Source organism: Gordionus sp. m RMFG-2023, chromosome 2 (genome assembly GCF_954871325.1).
Source record: "Gordionus sp. m RMFG-2023 chromosome 2, tfGorSpeb1-WG-v2, whole genome shotgun sequence".
NCBI lineage: Eukaryota > Metazoa > Nematomorpha > Gordioida > Chordodea > Parachordodidae > Gordionus > Gordionus sp. m RMFG-2023.
Window position 1 is genome coordinate 7,250,696 of NC_088776.1, and position 20,327 is coordinate 7,271,022.

General features: G+C 25.9%; 1 protein-coding gene across 1 annotated transcript; it reads right to left on the reverse strand.

Annotated features, from left to right (window-relative positions):
* Positions 1-8,041: 8,041 nt before the first annotated feature.
* On the reverse strand, positions 8,042-19,936 carry LOC135924029 (endothelin-converting enzyme homolog). The gene is made up of 14 exons (XM_065459077.1): positions 19,756-19,936; positions 16,932-17,135; positions 16,045-16,421; positions 14,032-14,103; positions 13,372-13,520; positions 13,042-13,243; positions 12,876-12,974; positions 12,633-12,710; positions 11,843-11,946; positions 11,441-11,499; positions 11,233-11,284; positions 9,728-9,795; positions 9,296-9,420; positions 8,042-8,104 (listed from the first exon to the last, which is right to left on the reverse strand). The coding sequence occupies exons 1-14, from the start codon at positions 19,934-19,936 to the stop codon at positions 8,042-8,044; spliced, it is 1,833 nt and encodes a 610-aa protein (XP_065315149.1).
* Between the last annotated feature and the right edge of the window lie 391 nt (positions 19,937-20,327).

A 20,327-nucleotide genomic window follows, 5' to 3' on the forward strand; every position in this document is an offset into this window, starting at 1 on the left:
GAAAGCCATAATTTAATTTTGCCAAAATAACTATACGATAAACAACGACAATAATTTGATTAATTTAAGATATTTTTAATTGATATAAATAGCTAATAAAGTCAATATTTCATAAAACATATAAATTTAAGCCTAGCTCATCTCTAGTGGTTAGTAGAAATAAGACTGGTCAAAATAAACATCTGTTTTATATTTGCGTCAGTAAAACGTTTACAAATAAATAGGAATAATCCTACTTTTTTTTAAAAAAAAATACATGAAAATGAAAAGCAACCTGAATTTTTTGGGGCTGTGAAAATCAGATATAATTTCCATTAATTGATTCTTCAATGTTTGCTTGTCACAATATATCTTATTTTATTTATAAATATATAATATTATTTTTTATTAACAAATTTATAATAAATAAACTTGAGCATAAGCAAGGAAAAATAGTTGATCGTCGGTTATTTTGGACTTGGAAGAGTATATGGCACTCTTGTTCACGGCTTGATAACTTTTCAAAGCCTATTATTTAATTTTCATAGTATATTAATTTAGGTAAACAATCTTCTAAATAATTAATAGGCGAAAAAGTTAGTAAAACGTTAACAAATAAATTGAAATAATCCGACATTTATTTTTACACAAACACATGAAAATAAATTTTATTGTATTTTTTAAAAAATGATAATTGTTTTTTCAAATTGACCGTTCATGACTTAATTAGACTTTATTTCTAAAAAACTATATAAACAAGAAAAAATGACATTATAGTATAGTTCAAATCTGAAGAGAAACTAAATCAAAATGACAACAGTTTGCTCGACTTTAGAGGCAATATTTTACAAATATCACAATTCCATTTTTATGTACCAATAAATAATTAAAATATGTGCAAAGACTATTTTAGCAAACAATTTACCGTTTACATCAATAAAAAAAATCATTATATGTTATGTTTTTAAGCAGTATTTTGTAAATTTATATAATTAATTGTGCAATATAAAAAATTATTGATGCAAAAGTTATTTGAATTTCAACTTATATGAGTAATCATAGAATAATTTCTCTATTATTTCAATAATAAAGATAATATAAAAATTTTTCTAAGAATCTTTCCCCATAGTATGTATAATATAAGCTATCTTTGATGTTGTTCGAATGGTTTAACTGCTCTTGTTGTTGCATAAAAAAAATGAAATTCACAAACTTTCAAAAATTTAAAGAAAATAAATAAACTATCTTAAATATCAAAATAAAAACATGGCCATAATATAATTCTATACGATTTCATTAAAATTTTAAAATCAAATGTTTTGAAACTTTCCGATTTTTTTAAAAAAATAGTTTTAAAATACGATGCCAGGCCGTGTTCTAGTTCGCCCTATTTTTGAAATTTATTTATGATTAGACCCGCAATATAATCTGCTTGTATAATAACATCCCCATTATCAAGGATGATATTTTATCAATAATAAATTTGGCGAAGATTGTTATATAATAACAGAATATAGGATTTCTGCAGAATCATTTTTCGCTCGCTGATGTAAAATTTTTTAGATAAAAAATTTCGTTTTGTTTAAGGGTTAATAAAGTTTTTTTAAAAAAAATAATAAATAAAGTTCTAAAGGTCACAAAAGTTAATAGAGGACATAATAAATATATAAGCTATGGTAAATTTCAGAGTGTTATCTTTTAATATCTAGATTCTGTTCCAGTAAAAAGCCATCTATAAAGGTTCAGGTTCGATTATGTTTAAGGAATTGAATTTTATAAAGGTATAAGTTCAAAAACTTTTAAACTAATTTAGTAATAATTTCTGTTAGAATGCTTCATTTTTTCAGGTCTATCTTACTTGATCTTAGGGAAGAAATTAAAAAATTTGCAAAATTTAGTATTAAGTTTAAATCGTGCATTTTAAGAGAGATAAATATAAATTACCTCATATAAGTCCTTTTTTTGAAGAAGTAATTACTATACTTTTTATAATTTTAAATTATCAGTAATATAATATAATATAGAAAAAGGATGGAGGTATCCGCCCAATTGCTGTTGGGTCGTTCTTCAGAAAGACTATCTCTAAGATCATTGCCTCACGAATAAAGGAATCTTTTTCTTCATTCCTGTCGCCACTTCAGCTAGGGTTTGGTGTACCTGAAGGCTCTAAAATTTCGGCCCATCTTGCTCGCATTACCCTCTCAAATAATATTCCAGACAATGTGGTTTTAAAACTTGATTTCAAAAATGCTTTCAATACAATCAAACGTCAATATTTCGTTCCCTTGTTTTGCCACAAATATCCTCAATATTCTACATACATTCTCAACAGTTACTCTAGCCCTACTTTTTTAAAATACAATAACAACATAATAAAATCTCGAGGGAATCCAACAAGGAGACCCCTTAGGCTCAGCCCTTTTTTGCATCGGGATACACAAGATAATCCTGGATATTCAATCTATATCTAACCTCATTTTAAATACCTCGATGACGGTATAGTCTCAGGCAACCTCTCCACAGTCATGTCCATTCCCCCCATCATCGAAAATCTCTCTTATATAACAGGACTATCTTTCAACCTCCCCAAATGTGAGATTTGCTTCTTAAACTCTACAACATCCATTCCTTCAGAAACCACATTCCTCGCCATCAACAGAGAAGAGATGACACATCTTGGATCACCGATAGGGGGTGAAAAAGCAATCGAAACTTTTTTAAACAAATCCCTCGACAATTTATCTAATTTAAACTCACTTTTTAATTACCTACCCGCTCATCAATCCTTTTTTTAATCAAAAACTATTTTAATATACCCAAAATCCTCTATGCCCTGAGATCCTCACCGATCTTCAAATGCAGCCATTTGCTAGTTTCCCACGAAACCCAAAAAGGATATCCTAGAAAACATATTAAACCTTAAATTCTCCAATTCATCTTGGCTCCAGGCCACCCTTCCATGCAAGTCTGGTGGTATTGGTATCCGATCCCCCTTACAACTTTCCCTCTCAGCCTTTATCTCATCTCGTCTTGCTGCTCAATCTATTATCGACAATAGATCTACTCCTTCAGATACTTACCTCTCACAGGCCCTCACCTTTTGGGACAACAACTGCTCTCCCACCCTTAGCCTTCCTGCTTCCAGTACCCAGAAAGACTGGGATGCTCCTCTGATCACCCGTTCCGTTGAATATCTTATTTCGAACAGGCCCTTTGAGGAAAATCCTAATAATTTGGTACTAAATGCAAACTCTGGCTACGAATGGTTGGAAGCCATCCCCAGCGCCAATCTTGGCCTCCTCATGAATGGCGAACAGCTACGTATATCTATAGCTCTCCGCCTCGGCTGTAATGTCGTAGTTCCCTCCATCTGCATCGACTGTGGTCAGCCCATTGAATCGAAGGCCTACCATCCCTTGCACTGCAACTTCTCCCGTGGACGACAACCTCGTCATAAATCTATCAATAACATTTTACTAGGCGCCCTCAAAAAAGTTAATATCCCATCTACCCTCGAACCAGTGGGTCTTTCAAACGAATACGCCATACGCCCGGATGGTATTTCTTTCATACTATGGTCTAATGGTCTTTCGCTACCATGGGATTACACTTGCGTTGATTTTGCAGCCAAGTCTAACCTCTCATTTTCTGCTATCGAAATGGCAGAAATCCTTAAAAAAAATAAATACGCTGGCCTCGCCAACACTATGTTCATTCCCATCGTTACCAATACCCTAGGAGATGTTTGGAAACGAGGCCCTCAATTACATTAAAATTTTAGGAAAAAAATGAGACAGATCTCAGGGGACCCCAATGAAGGATTTTACCTTCGCCAGCAGATTTCTCTGGAAATTTGCCGGTCTAATTATTTAAGTATTCACTCTTCTCTTGGATGATATATACCCAATTTTTTTTTAAATATATATATATTTTTTTATAGTCCTTTTTAATGTCTTCTTAGATTATATATATATTATATATTTATTTATTTTTATATTTATTTATTTTTATATTTATTTATTTTTATATTTATTTATTTTTATATTTAATTTTTAATATATCCATTTTAATATATATTTTTTAATCCTCTGTAATTTAATAATTATGAATAAATAATAAAGTTACTTTGAAATGTAAAAAAAAAATATAAAAATAAAATAAAATATTTTATTAGATACCATTTTCATAACTAAGTTATAATGCATATAAGTTTAAAAAACAAAAAACATAATATAATACATTCAATGTTGTGCTGATTTGAGTGAAAACATTCAATATTTTTTATTAAATGTATAAATAAAAATATTTAACTTTAAAAAATTGTTAAATATAATAATAATGAGAAAATATGAAATTTTTTAAAATCACATTATTTAGTATTTAAAAAAAATATCAAGTTATATAGGTTCGTTAGGTTTTTGAGGTTCGGTTCGGCACTCTAGTAATTTCACAAGAATCGAATACAAATTTCTGAAAATTAAAACTTGTAATGATATGGAGAGTCCTTCGTTATCTGCTATATCTTCTCCTAACGTTTGTTTGAAGTTCAACTTGTGTATTTTTTTTATCGATAAAGAGAGAAGAAAAATAAAATCGTATTTAAATAAGAATGAAAAGTTATAAATAATGACAAAAAAATGTAAGGCTGTTTTATAATAATCATCCGAACCATAACCCTAAAATTAATCAAATTCTATTGGTTTTATATATACACAACCAATGCATATACAATAATATTAAAGGGGCTTGTCGGCTCAATTTTAAACATAGGTCCGAAAATAATTGTGCATGAATTTCCAAAATACCACAAGATAGCTCAAACATCTACCTAACCTTAAACGTTAATAAATTTTCAAATTATATTTTTTTTTCTCTTGATTCAAGTATAAGTAAATTTTTACGCCAACATGCCTCAAACCCGGGGTTAGATTCAATTATTTTATTGAGCCTCCCATAAGATAATTATAATATTATTATTCCATTATTTTTATGGACAATACAAAAAAAAATAATTCATATAAAAATGACAAAATGACATTATTTGAATTATAAAAAATGTGTAAAATTTTAATAATTTTTTTTTATTTTTTCCTAATTCACTTGTATTATCATATAAAATTGTTTTAAATATATGTAATATTTAATATTTATTTTATATTATTATATAAATATATTATAATATATCATATTTGTAAGCACAGTTTGATTAATCCGCCTAGCCATGATTCTATTAACCTAATTTACTAATATGATTAATACCTTTTAAAAATAATTTTAAACATGATATATCATTATGAAACTTTCCGAAATGCGAAAAGATGTTTTAAATTTTATATAATGTCAATTTTATTATTTCTAAACATTTAATATTTTAATGCCAAGCGCCGAATATACAAAAATATTATTATATTTATATCATATTTTGTATATTTCGTCTCGAATTTTAATTGTAAACGCGGGGTTATGATGAGGCCTAGCAAGGTCAAACCCGGTCTATAGTAACGAAATGGATAATATATATATATACTTAAAATTTTCTAATAGATTTATGAATATTAATTCAAATAGTAATTTAAAATTATAATTAAATTCAATTATAGTTAATTTAAGTTGCCATAAATTATATTGATATAAACACCACGTGATTAAATAAATCATTTACTTATTATACAAATTAACTAATAAACAAATAGGTATACTACTAAATAGTGGAAATTGATTTTTATATATTTAAATTTATATTGACATTTTATATAACTTTAATTGGTATTATTTGATTATAACCTTATTTAATATGTTGATGGAAACTTACGATTATAGCCTTTGTAATATATTTTGATTCTTTTAATTTTTGTTTAATCAAATTTGTATTTAATATAAAAGATATATATACCTTATTTTTTATAGTAGTTTTTTTTAATTAGTTAGTTATTTTTTAGATTAATGTAAAAATACAATAAAAACTTTTTGTCTAATAAAAACTTTTGGTTTTGCACCATATTAATATGGTGCCCCGGCCCGGTATGGTTATTCACGTACAATGATATATTAAAAAAATCTCATATATTGTGCCTATGCCAATAATTATAAAAAAAAATATAAAAAATATAAAATATTTTTTTGGGGGAATTATGTAATAAATTAAAAAACTATTCGATATAAAAGGACACACACAAAGTAAAAAAAAATTGAATACATAATCATATGACTTTATAATGTCAATGTTTATCTTTATGCTAATTTAAATAAAACTTTAAAATAAAAGTTTGCAAATTTTAAATATGGACGAAAAAATTAGTGTATCATCTACCAGGGATAGTTCCCAAAACTGGAGGGGTGTTTGACTGACACTTACTTAGAGAGACTTGATGATTATTTCTCTCAAGCAATATTATCCGAATCAGTAAAAATTGAAACATTGATGAGCAATTTATCTGATGACCTATACGATAAAATCAAGTCATTATGTACTAAGGTAGATCGTTAAAAAATTAAAATACCTTATACCTAATCAAGATATTTGGAGCTTAACTAACAAATTTAATCTTGCATCACAAGGCGTTAAGAAATCTTCCATAGATTGGTACTTTAGACTGTCTAAGTTGAGTAGACAATGTAATTTTATTAATGATGATCGTATAAAAGAAAAATTGAGAACATCTAGTTTAAATGATAATATAAAAAATAAATTAAATAAAAATATTAACTATACATTAGATGAAATTATTGAAATAGGAGAAAAATTAGATAGTATTACCATTAAATCAGAAAGTGACAATGTTAATTATGTTTCTAATAGGGATAAAAAATTTAATAAAATTAATGATAATAATAGAAATAATGATAAGAATTTAGAAAACCAAAATACTTATAATAGGAATGAGAATATTACTAACTATAATAGACCTAATTATAATACGAGACAAAATTTTGACATTAGGAAGGAGAATTATGCTAATAACAATTTTAGTAATGTTAATGACAACAGGAATTTTAGTAATGTTAGAAACAATAATAATTATAATAGCAAAAACTAAAGAAATAAACAGTATAATGATGACAACTATCAACTTACAATAATCGGTATAACAATAGCAACTTTAGAAACTTTTATAATAATAATTATCAATCTTATAACAATAACAACAACGCCTGGTGTAATTATAATCAGAGGAGGCATATTTAATGTGACTATCAAAATCATAATAATTACCGATTTTATAATAATAATTCAAATAAATATGAAGACAACACGTGGCATAATAATAATACCAAAGAAAACAAATCGAATATAACGATCGTAATCGGTGGAAGGATTTTAATCAAAGAAAACAAATCCAGTATGATAATCAAAATTGCTACGATAATTGTAATATGAACATTGAAGGAGTTGGGGAAAATAAAGTTGACACTGCCAAAGACAATAATGAGAATGATTTCAATATCAACAACCTGGCTTAAAATACAGACAAAGGTAATGACAGTGTTTTTATGACTACTTGGAAATTAAATAATGTTACTACAACTATGCAAGTCGATACTGGATCAAAGTTTACCATTATACCTCATGAGATGGCTCAAAAAAATGGCTTAAGAGAAATGAAGAAATCGATTGCGATTACAGCCTACGATGGAAACTTGATAAAAATCATCGGGACAACTCAAGTCAAAGTAAGTTATGAAGGAATCACTAAATATTTACTAGCAGTAGTTGTAGAGTCAAGAAAGAATGCGTTGTTAGCAATCTGGATTAATGCCTTTAAAAATATTTTAAATAAATTCATAGTTAATATCGACACCAATTATTAAGACGAAATTAATAAACTAATTAAAGTTTAAAGAAATTTATAAAACTATTTTGCTATTTGGTATATGTGATACTGTAGTTACGGGTAATGGTACTAATTTCACGAGCAAAGATTTTGAAAAATTTTGCAATAATTACGGCATAAAACATATACTAACATCCGCGTAGCACCAGCAGTCCAATGACCAGGTTGAACGTATGGTGAGGACGTTTACGGCATATATGATAAGAAATATTAAGACTGATTTAGACACTTCAATCGACAAATTCTTTTTCAACTAAAGAAACACACCAAATAATACAATAGAGTTGCACCTTCTAAAAAAATGTTTAATCGTGATATTAAAACTAAATGGGATTTATTTAAACCATAAAACGTTAACATTTAATAGAACTTTTAAAGACCAGGACTCTCAATCTAAGAAAACTTTAAAGGAGGGAAGTGTGACGTAAATAAAAATGAAAATGTGATACCAGTAACGAGACCAATAAGAATTAAGTCAAAACCTAATTATTTAAAAGATTATGTTACTTAAGATATGAAAGTCAAATATTAAAATAAAATATAAAAATTAACACTAAAACGCAAAAAAATGAATTAAATATTAAAATATGATATAACAATCTTGTTGATTTATTATTCAGATATCTAATTATTCCAAATTCTATACATCATTCAGATTATTCATATATTCCAACATCCTACTTGATAATAATAATTGATGATAATAACAATCTTGAAAATTAATAATGATAACGACGGAGAACGTCGAGAAGCCAACATAAACAAACCTAAGCACAACTATAAAACGATGTTAACAAACCAACGTGATAGAATCAAGTCAACGATAACGCATGATAGATGGGTGCTACTACGAAAACAGCCAAAATTACAGACCATTTAAACAACAGGCTGTCACATTCAGAAGAGGGAGAATAAATAATGGAAATTGATTTTTTTATATTTTAATTTGTTTTTGTAATATATTTTGATACTTTTTATTTTTATTTAATCAAATTTGTATTTAATATAAAAGATATTTATACTTTATTTTATTATAATAGTTTTTAGTTAGTTAGTTCTTTTTTAAATTAATGTAAAAATAACTTCATGTTTTGCACCATAATAAAATTTAAAAATATAAATCAATGAAAGTAATAAAAAAAAAAGTGCACTTTCAAAAAAATAAAAATCTGATCACTTTTCAAAGTCAACAGTTGCCCAATTTGTCAAGTCATTTTTTAATAGTAGTTAATAGGAATTTGATCAGGGTTCAAAATTTTGGTTAAATAAGTGAGTTGCCCAAATTAGATAGGTTATACTGTATAGAGAGTATTGTCAATCGCTTAGGGTCGATTTTAAAAACGACCCGATTAAGATTTTAGCCAAGAGTAAGCCTTCAAACCTTTCTGCCACATATAAGCAAAATCTTTAGGCTTACTTGATATTTTTATGATATTGTTTTTTATGAATTGGGCCGTTTAACAAGTATAGGGTGATAAATAAACCTGATGTTTATTAATCGAATAATTAGAATATTGTTCTCTGTAACAATTTATTTTTTCTACGTAAATTTTTATCGATTCGTTCGTCCACCATTGATTCAAATTACCTTTTTCGTCGTATTCTCTACCTGTAAATATAATTGTATGTTTACTATACCAAGCAAGTATTTTTATAATATATTCTTTTATCTTATCCCTTTCTTTCCTTCTTTCTTCTTTCTTTCTTTCTTTCTTTCTTTCTTTCTTTCTTTCTTTCTTTCTTTCTTTCTTTCTTTCTTTCTTTCTTTCTTTCTTTCTTTCTTTCTTTCTTTCTTTCTTTCTTTCTTTCTTTCTTTCTTTCTTTCTTTCTTTCTTTCTTTCTTTCTTTCTTTCTTTCTTTCTTTCTTTCTTTCTTTCTTTCTTTCTTTCTTTCTTTTTACAAAACACAACATTTACCGATATTATCAAAGCCGTGGCTTATTTCATGGGATATAAGGCTCCCTATAGCTCCAAATAGATAAGTACTACGAAATGAATAAAATTTAAGATATATTTATATTTGTATCATACTAGCAAATAACCCATTAAATTATTGCTGTTCAGGTGTAAAGGAATATTGAATTTATGAAGGGAAAATTTTTTGGTGTATGATTTTTAAAAAAATACCCTAAAAATATTTTTACCAAGAGATAGACAATTCACCTAATTAGGCGCCCGATGGGATGAAGAGGGATTAAAGAAGCGAAAGGTTAAGAATAAATAAAATTGGTAAAAACAAAAGATAGCTGAGAGGAATAAGGCCGCCATCTTTTCTCCTCCTTGTACATTATTCTAACTTCCTCCTTTCCTTCACTCTTTACTTCCTTTTCCTTATTCATTTCCTTCCTTACCTAGTAGTTGGTTACCTGATGATTTAAATAAAAGGACAAAAAGATTTATTAAATATAATTGTTTTTTAATCACATAGTGACCTTTTTCTATAACATATTCCTACCCACCCAGACTGTCGATTCACTGAATATAATTTATTTTGAAGTCTCGCATGAATAGAAATCATCTGGTAACACCCATTTTGGTTTACTATTGAGTTTTTTTTTTAAAATTGTTTATATGAGAAACAAAAATAGCGTGTCATCAGCTGATTTATATTGATTGCACATGTATATAAATGAATATTCAGTTTAGGTATTATTATATGTCATATATTTTCAAACATAAAATGCATTTTTCAATTTTTACAGTAACTAGGAAAAGTTATAATTCGATTTTTGACTAAATAAAAAGCTCGGGGAAATAGTTTAGCATTACAAAATATTAGGGAGTCGTTTTGAAAAATAATGCAGGAGAATCTAGTTTTGTTATTATTATTAGAAAACGTTGTTATAGCATAGTTATATAAAGCTATGATTTAATGCATATGAATTCCATCAATAATACATAGAAATTATTAAAAATACTCTAATCTCAATGCCACCACAGGTTTCACTTAACATGTAGAATTTAAATTTTACTTGCCTACCAACTCATATTTCCAACTCTCAAAACTTCTCAATGGTCGCAGAATCTATTTTTCATCATTTTCGGCTCATCTTTTGGAGGCAAAGCAGCAAAATTCAATTTACCTTATAAACCTCATATAAAAATGTTATATTTTTTTTTTCTAATTTTGAAAATAATGCTGATAGAAAAATTAAGCTAATTGTTTTAAAGCGATGTAGAAATATAATTATTATATATTTTATATAATAAAAAAATAATTTTAAACCGAGACCCTAAATAAAATGAGGTTCGGGTTCAGAAAAATTGCTAAATAAATAAATAAGTTAAATAGTAAAAATGGTTTTTATTTGTTTGCAAAATTAAGCTTGCGTACTAGACTAGCTATTAACCTTGATAAATTTAAACTCTAACTATGTTAGTGGCTGATATTTATGGTAAATAATATTTTTTTTATCTCATACTCTGGATAGGTGCTATCATAGAACGGTTTTTGCAAAAGTCCCGCCAAAAAGGCTTTTGTAATATTTAAAAAAATTGAATTATTTTTTTAAATATTTATTTCTTATTTTCAAGGATTCTTAAAATAAATTGATTACAAAAGTTTCAAATTTAAGAAGAAAAAAATTATATTCAAATTCTTAAATATTTATTTCATAAAAAAATGAGAACTTATATCGTTTTCGGACCATGAGTAATAAGCTTCAACGGAATGAGGAGGTAAATGGTATCTGTAATATATTGTTTTTTTAAATAGTATATTTGATTGTATGTAAATAGATTTCTTTAAATCTTAAAAGAATATCTCTGTTAATCGAGTGAATGTCTCAATTCTTATTTTATAAAAAAAAATTATTAAAAACTTATTATAAATTTAAAGATTCCTTTGATTAATATTTTTAATTTTATTTGATTTATCTTCATGCTAAAATATAATCACAGATAGTTTAGTAAACCTATATTTAAAAATAATGGAGAAAACTAAATCTAATATTCTATAAAGTAAATTATCGATATTAAAATTATAGGAAAACAAAAAGACTTGTTTCACACTGTTTTAATTTTTACAATAACCTTTCTTTATCGATAGGCTCAAAAAGTGTTTTCAATTTGTTTATGTGGCTTGCAATATCTTGGTTGAGATAATTTTTAAAGTACGAATTCTTTTCTATATATAGCTTTGAAAAAAAAAGAAAGATATAAAATAAATGTAAAAATTTAATTATATATAATGCATAAAAATATTATTATTTTTAAATTGAATTTTAGAAAATTATGTTGGAGTCTGATTAGCAAAAATTTGAACTTTATTTAAAAATGAAAAACTATTTCTGCTGCATAAATATAGAAAAGATATTATTTTGTAACTTCTGATTTGATGCATTCAAAATTAAATAGCATCATATATTTTTTAATAATAGTATTAATACACATTATAACGTCGCATCCATAAATTGACTATCGTGAGAGGAAAAGAATGTTAATAATTTTTATATTAGAGCAGGAAAATATGGAAGGGAAAGGGGCATGATGCAATGGCAAAATGAAATTTAAAAAAAAAACAAACTTATAAAATCAAAACTTAATTGGTAATATTTAAAAACGTTCCAATTTTAAAATATTCTGAATATAGATAAGAAAAACATGGAGCATGGGATAATATAAACATAATATATACTCATATTTATGAATCTATAGAAACTATCCAAAATATTTAGCTAAAAGGGGGATTTTTATCGGAAAAAAATAATAATTTCAAAGATTTTAAACTTATTAAACTTAAAAAATAGTCTGCATTATATTAGATAACAATGTGTATATTTAATCATATTTTTCGTTAGTGGTAAAAATATTTTTATTCTACTCCTCGGTAATCTTTGTCCAGTTCATTGGGATTTATTATGTAGTCAGGATAACCAATTTTGAACTTCATCGCATCCACCTAAAAGTATTTACGAATGTAGCTAAATTTAAAAATTTGATATTAAAACTTTTACTATAACACTTAATTGGTTGTTACCCAAGTCGAGTAAATCGAATTGGTATATTAGAATTTATTCATAAGCATATGCAGTTTAAAAGAATTCAGGGAATTTTTTTTTGAAACCTTTGCAATAGATCTAGCCTTCGTAGTTATATCCATCCAATTAAGATCCTGCAAACTTCTTTTATAAGCCAATTTTATCATATCAACCATTCCTTTTAGCTGAAAAATAAGTGTAGAAATAATAATATCATTTTTTAAAAATTGACATAAATACTTTATCAATTACTTTCAATTTATCCTTGGAATAAAAATTAGATTTCAGGTAAAGGGAACTGATTGGGTAATTCATAAAAGTGGGAAATTCTTTTAAACATAACTTCCAATTAGGAATGGTATTATTTTTGACATTCGGATCATCGCTGAATTTTTTTGACAAATAACTTGTAAGAGGCCTTATCTTGTGCCACATTATGTAATCATGTAAAATTCTAATCACGTTTTATAAAATATATTAAGCTAAATAAAATAGTTATGTGCTGAAATTTCAGAAAAGAAAAAATTGGAAAGGAGAAAATTATTATAATTTTTTTTGTTGAATTTCTTTTATCTGAAATACCTAGATGAGTTAGGTTCATTTAAGTACTGCTTGATAAGGCTAGTTAACCCTTTCATATAGGATATGGATGTGACCCAAAAGAGTTGATCGGCAGATATGGAGATGTTGAGAGGTTCGAAAATTTGATTTACAAAACTAGTCCAATTCATCTTATTATAATGGTAGGAAAAAAAATATACTTTTGTTATTTGTAAAAAAATTTATTGTTCATTGCTGTTTTCTACTAAATTTTGTTTTTGAAATTGAATTAATATTCCACCTAAAAGTCTAATTTATCTGAAATTTTTAGCTTAGGATTACAGCTGTAAACAGATTTTTATTTCTTAAAGTTAGAAACTATATTAAAAGTCTAATTTATCTGAAATTTTTAGCCTAGGATTACATCTGTAAATAGATTTTTATTTCTTAAAGTTAGAACCTATATGTTAATTTTTTTTAAACAAAAATATATTCAAATATTATATAAAACACATATACGGCTAAAATTATAACCATCAATGCATTTCAAATTTGATTGCTTGCTAATATATAATAATAAATTATGAAGTTTTTAAATTTTAAACTTGAAACTAGCTATTTGCCTAATTTAATTTTTTTTTTAATCAAATTTATAAATTGTCATTGGGCATATAAAGTTAAAAGATTTAGCATGGAACTCACGAAATCAAAATTTTTATCCAACTCTTTCAAAGACTGGTAATTCGCATCGTCAATTGCCAAAGGTGGAGTAATCTGGTTATAATAGCAATATTTTTATAATATAAAAAGTTATATAACTTTAATAATGATATTGCTAGGCTTAACGATATAATAAATTATGCTATTAATCAGTTATTTCTTTTTTTATTGTATAACTAAATATTTATTCTTTATAATAAGATACATCACATTGTATTTCATTCAAATTTTAACTGATATTTTTAAATTAAAAAATACAAAACTAAACATAAGTAGATTTTACACACATGAATGCCAATTATTAATCAATTCATATGCTAAGTAATTGTGTTTTCGCTGTTAAAAATGTTTTTTTCCTAAAAATATCAACTGTTAATTTTTCTTTCAAATTTTTCTTTATATTGAGATAATTAAATAAATTGGGTGAGGGGGAGGGGGAGGGGGGGGGGATAAATTTTGATAAGTGCAAATAATATTTAAGAGAAAATATTAACAAATGTTACCAATATACATTGATTTTAAGAATTGTTAATATTACTTTAATGATAGAACATTCTCAAATTATCCTGGAACACTTGATGACAGAGTGATGTTATATTTTTATGAATAACAGCTTTATATTTGGAAAATGCTTAAATATACTCAAATCTTGACACTTACTCTTCAAAAAATTATAAAAAAATCTATCGAGTGTCGAAATTTATATCATTATATTTCCGCTAAGGGGGGTGCTGAAAATGTATTTGATATTTAATTATTTGATTTTTTTTTCAAAGGTTATCCGTTTACAATCAGTTGGAAACTGTAATAGTTCATCATCTATAATTTAAAATTTTAACATATTGTATTTATTAGTGATATTAAAAAGCCGATTTGAGTTGAATTTTAAAAACGGCCCCATTAAGATTATAGTTAAAATAATATTTTGTAAGCCTTGAGATATGGCGAACAGCTGTTTAAGCCTTTCTGCAATTAATGGGCAAAATCACCAGGCTGAAATAATATTATTTTGATTGATATCTTGATCGGGCCGTTTTTAAAAATCGACCCGAATCGGGTTTTGTTAGTGATCATTTATTGTGTAAAATAAAATTATGGTTTTGTTTTGATAAACTCGGATATAAAATTTACACAAATTGAATTGAAATATTATCTTTTTTTAAGGCTTCTATTTAATCGCACGAAAATCCAAACTTGATAAAAAAAAAATGAATTCTAAAAGGTTCAGAATTATTTCTTTATAAGTAGATAATCAACTGAATACCTCAGATCAGAAAAATATTGATTGCTCAGGTAAAAAAGTAGATACTTAATTTCTACAAAACATTTTTTCTCAGTTCTATTGAAGAATTGGTATACGATTATAAATTTTCAATAACTATTAGCCCCTTCTGGTTCACATAAAATTCTTCACCCACTAATTATATTACATCATGCCTCTCCACCAGTTGTCGTGGTCCTTGTCGATTCCTTGAAAAAAAAATTACTGGTTAGATTAGGAGGGCATATTTTGAAAAGTGATTTTTTTTTATTTCTAAATATTATCTTTCATTTGATACAGTCGACTAATGTTAGAAAATTTTAACAACCCTCCCCCCCCCCCCCACTCAAGATGAATACTAATATAATCAATTAATTTGTAATTAGATTTTATATGACACCCATGCTGAAATATATTACACAATTTTTATCCCTACCATCTGGTCACACATAGAGTGCTGAGCATCAAAGTAATCAATTGATCTTTCCACTAACTTTCATTTACTACCCATGACAAGATATTATGTTTACAAAATTACCCCCCCCCCCCTATCCAATTAACCGGAGAGCCAATAGTGTTATATACCAAGTAATCACTTTATCGTTTTATTAGCTCTCTTTTTGATAGCCATGACAAAATATTGAGCTAATTTAATAATTTTTCTTCATCCACCTCTTAATAATTAAGCAAAATTATTGTTTCTTATGAATAATTAATAATTATTAATTTTTTACTTTCTCTATTAGCTCCTCTAATTCTAATACATTTGCCATAGCTTCTCTGAGTTGACTCCTCTTCTGTTTCTTCCGCTTTTTTTGTCTCTGAGTATGGCCACTTTTATTAATAGCGTGCTGATTGAATTTAATATTCTTGTCATGCATTTTCAAATACTTAAAAACATTTCGCTTCTTTCGTAATAAATTTCCAATTTTCGTCATGTACTTTAAAGTGCTATTATAATGATCACTGTTATCATAGTGATCCTTGTTTGGGAGGTCTCCTGTAAAGATGTAGAGTAAGTTCCTGGAAGAATTTTTAGGATCGATGTGAATATCTAGGCTAAAAAACACAGAATTCAACTTATTAGGAAAACCTTTATCCGGATATCTGACTTTTTTTTTAAGGAAGGGATAACAAATGATTGGTAAATAAATTAAATTTTTAAAATTTTTTTTATCTGTTTAATATTAAAGGAAAGAAAACTAACTGAATATAGTTGAAGGAAAATGTTTATTAACTTGATATAGATGTATATGTTTTATCATTTATAATAGTGATACAGGCCTAATTTTTTAAGCCCGGCCCGAATTTTGTTTGAAAAAAAAGTGACCGGCTAGCTCTATCCCGAACAAAAAAATTTTTTAATCATCACGAAAAGCCAGACTCGAAATAAAATTAAAAATCAAAAATGTTGTTAAATTATATTTTCACTCCAATCAATCATTACCAGAAATTTAGCAACCATGGCAATGCTATGAATATTAATATCTAAAGTGCATAATTAAACCTTTTGACACAAAAAAATATATTCCTTTAAATTTTTATCATGACAGTTATCCATTTTACTGAGTTTAAATAATGAAGGAATGTATGTTAAATAAATAAGATGAATTAGAAAAACTTTTTTTTAATGTGGAAGATGCATCTATAAAAGGGGAAGACTTTTTATTTACGTTTAACAAATCCCAGCCTCCATATAAATCTAATAAATCCTTTAGAGGCTTTCCTTGCAATTTTTTTCTAATGTTGGTCTTATCTAAACAAGAATCATAATAGATCTTCGCTTGTCTTTCGGCCATTCCTTCGTATTTGGTATATGGATTTTCTTCAATTATTTATGGGTATAATATAATCGAATCTTAAATAAATACTCTATTAAATAAAAATAAGTATTTTACTATGATTTTTCAAAAATAAATTAATTATTTGCTATTTTAAAAGTTAGTAAATGCTATGTTAAATAATCTTTTCGCCATGTATTTTTTATTCAATGGCAATAAAAAAAATTATTTGTTTATGTTTAAATTAATATATTATATTTATTAAATAAATAAATAAATTCTAGTGATATGCCTAATTATTCAAATATAATAAATTCCTAATTCTAATTACAATTATACTTATAAAATTCTGTTAATTAATTACTAATTCCTTTTCTAAACAGTATAATATTAATTTAAATGTAATCGTAATTTATTCTCTTTACCTCCCCATTTGGATGCCTTTTTAACTATACCATAATCTCGATTATAAAACTGTTTTTAGAAAAAAAGCCTATCATTAATTATTTGAAAACTTTACAAATGTGTTGTCATTTTATTTTTATAATTTATTGATTTATTAAACATAAATAAATTGTATTACATATTAAATCAACAAAAAAATCGATTCCCAGCCCTAATTTCTTTGATTATTGTTTTACGTTTGCTTGATCGTACTAAGTAAATACACTAACTTTTAAAAATTTAAATACTACATTCCGAATCAACATACTTCCTGGTATAAATCTTTAAAAAGAAAAAATTCGAAAATATGCTCTATTTAATTTTATATCCCTGAAAATTTTTTTTGCTGAAACCTAACTTAAATATATTATAGAGATCTATAATAGCTCTATAATATGACATAAAATTTAATATAGTGAAAATCAACATGGGTATAAAAATGAAACTTATATATTTTTTTTTATAGGTATAGACATTATACTTCCTTTTATTTGTAATCCTAGACTAGGATAAATGCTGATCCAAGAGTTATCACACACCACAACTTAAATCTCCCGAATTTTATAACTACACCAACATTAAAAATTTTAACATAAAATTATATTAAATGACAAATAATAATTTAGAAAAGTTTAATTTTTTATTTTATAAATAAATTTACAATAAACAAGTCTGGTGGGTTTTTTTTTTACTAAAAAAAACAAATTATGTATCCTCAAATGATGACATTTCAGAACCTCATTTTATTGGAGATTAGTTTTTAAATCATATTGATAAATACGTGATACGTGATATATAGCGCTTTTGCCCTCTAACGTTGAAGATTCAACAGAGCTACGCTAGGTTTTCCTCATTTCCATCTAATTGGAACAATGTAATTTGGGTATAAAAATAAAAATATGAGGAGCCCTCCACACGTTTGTGGGCAAGCCGCACGTACTTGTAGGCACAACATTTCGAAAAATGTTGCTTAAACCTCTATAGGCTTTAATTTAGAAGGAGTGGGACAAAGAAAAAGCCTATACCCGAGAACTACAATATAATTTAATTTACTTTAAAGGTGGGTGATGGCTGATTTTAAGCTTAATTTCTTTAATGTAAGTTATATCTGTAAATAAATATGATTAACGACATTTTTTCTTTATGTTGGGGGGTAAAGCGAAATATCGTCTTGTATATTTTTAAATACAATATAATTACTATCTCTTAAATAAACATCTTCATAGTTTAATTGCCGTTTTTAAAAATGATACAAGCATTTTTTTAAGCATTCACTCTTCTCTAGGATGATATGTACCATTTTTAATATTTTTTTTAAGTTCTTTTCAATTATTTTCTATATAAATATTTGTATTTAATTTTTTTTGAATTGAAACCGCTTTTTTAAAAATAAACATTTAGTAGATATTGCTGTTATTTTTAATGTCGCTTAATAAACAAAGTTAGAATATATAAATTTTATTTGAAAAAATTTGGTCTTCCTAAATAATTTCTTTAGATTAACTTTACTATAATAAATAAGGCTAATCTACTATATATTACCGATTATCAAAATAATAACAAAATAATAAATAGTGCTTACTAATATGGCCAATATATGATTTTAAAAAAAATAACATAAAAGTGAAAACATAAAAAATGCGTTTTTTTTAGTATTATAAAACGCAAAAAAGTTACTGAATTATATTATATTATTTGAAATATAATGCACAAAATAAATATAATGATCATAATTCAAAAAAGGGAGTCAAATAAGCCCAATCTGAATACAAAACATGATATTATTTAAGTATTTATCACATGATATTAATTTTCCATTGATATTCGTGTAGTATAAATATTATTTTGTTTATAAAATAAAATAGTATCTATCTGTTTTAATATCATGAATTTGAAAAAATTAGTAAATGTTTTAAATATAAATGATATCTATTTACTATTATAGCCATATATTTATATTTAAAAGGCAAAAACTCTTGAATTAGCGCTAACCCCAGTCTAGAATTTTTCAAAAATATATGAATTTCTACCTAAAAATATTTGAAAAAAATAAAATACAGTTTTCTATTATGATAAATTAGTAATATTCAATTCTTTTATACCTTTCCTATCCTCTTCTCTCTTCTCATCCACTCTTCTTTCATCGCCTCTATTCATTCTTACTTCTTCCACTATACTACATCTTCTCTTTCCTTTTTTTTCCTTTCCTTATTTACTTACTTTCATCCTTCTTTCCTTTCTTTATATTACCTAATAAATCTTTTATGGTGGAATAAATTGAATCTGCAATCTGCATAGCATGATCCCATTTAGGATACCCGGTTGGTATCGTAGTTTTCTGCATGTAGCCACCGCAAGCAAATTCGTAAAAGTCTGTGCATGGATCCATATTTTGATTCATTCTATAGGTTATTTCACTTTCAAAATTCTTGGTTAAATCTTTTGAAAAAAAATACATACCATTTTTAACTAATTACTCTTCTGTCCTATTTAATCTTATTATATCTTACCAATTAAAAAAAATAGTTAAAAAAATTAATTTTTTAAAATTGTAATATTTCACATATCGAAATGTTGGTAAACCTATGTGACGCACGCCACACAGTTGTCATCTCCTTATAAATTATAATTATTTACATTAATATTATAATAAGAATAAGTTTATATTATTCATAGCTATGAATATAAATTAAATTAATATAAAAATAAAAATTACAAATTTTTTAATTATAAATTATTACATTGCATTTAATAAAATTCAAAATTTATTAGAATGCTATTTATTAACATAG